The sequence below is a fragment of the Condylura cristata genome, unplaced genomic scaffold (genome assembly GCF_000260355.1).
Source record: "Condylura cristata isolate star-nosed mole 26May11 unplaced genomic scaffold, ConCri1.0 scaffold00006, whole genome shotgun sequence".
In the NCBI taxonomy this organism is placed as follows: domain Eukaryota; kingdom Metazoa; phylum Chordata; class Mammalia; order Eulipotyphla; family Talpidae; genus Condylura; species Condylura cristata.
Window position 1 is genome coordinate 27,219,155 of NW_004567107.1, and position 2,211 is coordinate 27,221,365.

The 2,211-nt window shown below is 33.3% G+C and overlaps 1 protein-coding gene across 2 annotated transcripts in view; it reads left to right on the top strand.

Annotated features, from left to right (window-relative positions):
* Positions 1–1,295, top strand: part of AGTPBP1 (ATP/GTP binding protein 1) — a 107,567-nt gene extending 106,272 nt beyond the window's left edge. Inside the window, exon 26 of one of the 2 annotated variants that reach the window (XM_004677521.2) lies at positions 539–1,295. In XM_004677521.2, coding sequence (XP_004677578.1) covers positions 539–716 — 178 coding nt within the window. In that variant the 3' untranslated portion in view covers positions 717–1,295. The remainder of the gene's footprint in view (positions 1–538) is intronic. The other variant, XM_012721525.1, reaches the window with a different exon arrangement.
* The last annotated feature ends 916 nt before the right edge of the window (positions 1,296–2,211 follow it).

Here is a 2,211-nt window from a genome sequence, read left to right on the forward strand (position 1 = left end):
TGCTATGAGTGAAACCATCCGGTATTTTTCTTTCTCTTTCTGGCTTATCTCACTAAGCATGGTCTTTTCCAGCAAAAAGAGTTCTCTTTAACAGAATATTGCGTGGACTCAGGTACTTAGATTTTGGCATATTTCTTTTTCACGTGTTCCTGATGAGAATATCATTGTTTTTTTTTAACATGTAATAATTGAAAAGACAGGATAAAGTAAGTGAAAAGACATGTATTTAAGGTTTTTGCATCTTCCAGATTGATAATTTTTGTTATATTGTTTGAGGCCTTTCATCTATTGTAGCTTTTTTTTTGATGTCAGAAGAACCACATACTTGAGATAGCCTAATTCTTATTAATCTTAGGAAATAAAGACTAAATAGATTGTGAATTGAACTAGCCCTCTGAATGTGTAGTGACCTAATTTTCAAAAGATCAGGACTACTTTATATCATGCTGGAATCCAACTTAATCCAGCATGGCAAAATCTTTGATTAGAACCTTAAAATCTAATTGTGTTTTGTATGTTCTGTATGCTTTGGCTACAGCCCTACCACTTACGTTTTGGATGAAGATGAACCTCGATTCCTTGAAGAAGTTGATTACAGTGCAGAAAGTAATGATGAGTTAGATATTGAATTGCCTGAAAATGCAGGAGACTATGAACCTTCTGCTCAAGAAGAAGTACTTTCTGATTCTGAATTTTCAAGAACGTATTTACCTTGAGCCCTCTGCCATCTCTTGTTAACCACAAAGAAGAAATGAAATATCTTGGTTTTTATTACACAGGAAGATTGAAAGAAATGAGTTTATAGAGAACTGACTCAGAAAGACAAAAAGTAACTTGGGCCTGTTTGGTTTCAAGTCAATAAATATATTATTAATTCATGATAAAATTGGCACTTGTTTTATTTTAGATGTTCAGTGCACTTTATATGGCATTGAATTATCAATTATTGGATATACTTTTTTTTTTTTTAAAAAACAAAACCCTAGTATCATTGCATGAATTTTTTTCTCCTTAGGGTTCTACCCTACATCAAATGGATAATCTTGAAGTGTGTGAGACTATAAAACCTAAATTCTAGAGTTGTTGAAAATCCTGAGTTGTTAAAAACTAATATATATGTACATGGATTTCTATAGATGTGTCTGTGTAGGGGTGGGTAGATATTAACGATAAGACTGTTCTTCAGAATCATGTCAATTGTTGAGTTGTGACTGAAATAATAGAGAGTTTGCCTTGAAACCATTACATTCTATATTTACCAAATTAAATGAATAAAAACTATATTAAATGCTGCATTCATTTCGTTGTCCTTTCTAACCAACTCAGATTATTTGGTTTAGAGAGTCTTTTTGAGAATATAATATAATCCAATATCTTGAACACATTGATAAAATTTTGGAAAAAAAAATACAGTGCTTGATTGACCAGTATTAAGTTTTTTTTATGGTATAGGCTTACCTCAACCTACCATTCAAAGGTCTGTTTGAACAGCTCTTTTTTCTAAAAGTGTTTCTTTGGCCTTGTATCACTGCACTGAGTTTTAAGAAGTTTTACCGATGCACTGAGGATGTGTTCAAATGTTAAATGTGTATTTGTAAATAAAGTTTATTTAGCATTAAACAAAATGATGTTATCAGACTTACTTAAGTGAACTCATGTATAAGATGCTGATACTGGTGTCTAAGTCCTAAGATGACTGCAGTGAATTGAAGCATGTTCTTGTAGTTTATTCTAAGTTTATGCTGTCCTGCTACAGGAGGGGCTTTGTCTTCAAGTAAAACAGAATGAATCTAATGATGTTTGTTAAGTGCTTCAATTCACTGCAGTCATCTTAGAACTCCAAAAAGAGTTCTCTCTTTCTTCTTTTTTATTTTATAACAGTTTATTTTTACATCATTTTGTACATTTTTTTTCATCTCCATTGTAATCCAATCTCCATCACCAAGTCACCCGTGTGCCATCACCATAATCCCGTGCACTTCCCCCCCCCCCATTTTTGATCCCATTGCCCACTCCACCCCCAAAAAATGTCTCTGGTATATGGCTGTTCATTATTCTTATTATTTTCTCGCCTGGTCCATTATGCTCCTGCTATGAGTGAAACCATCCGGTATTTTTCTTTCTCTTTCTGGCTTATCTCACTAAGCATGGTCTTTTCCAGCAAAAAGAGTTCTCTTTAACAGAATATTGCGTGGACTCAGGTACTTAGAT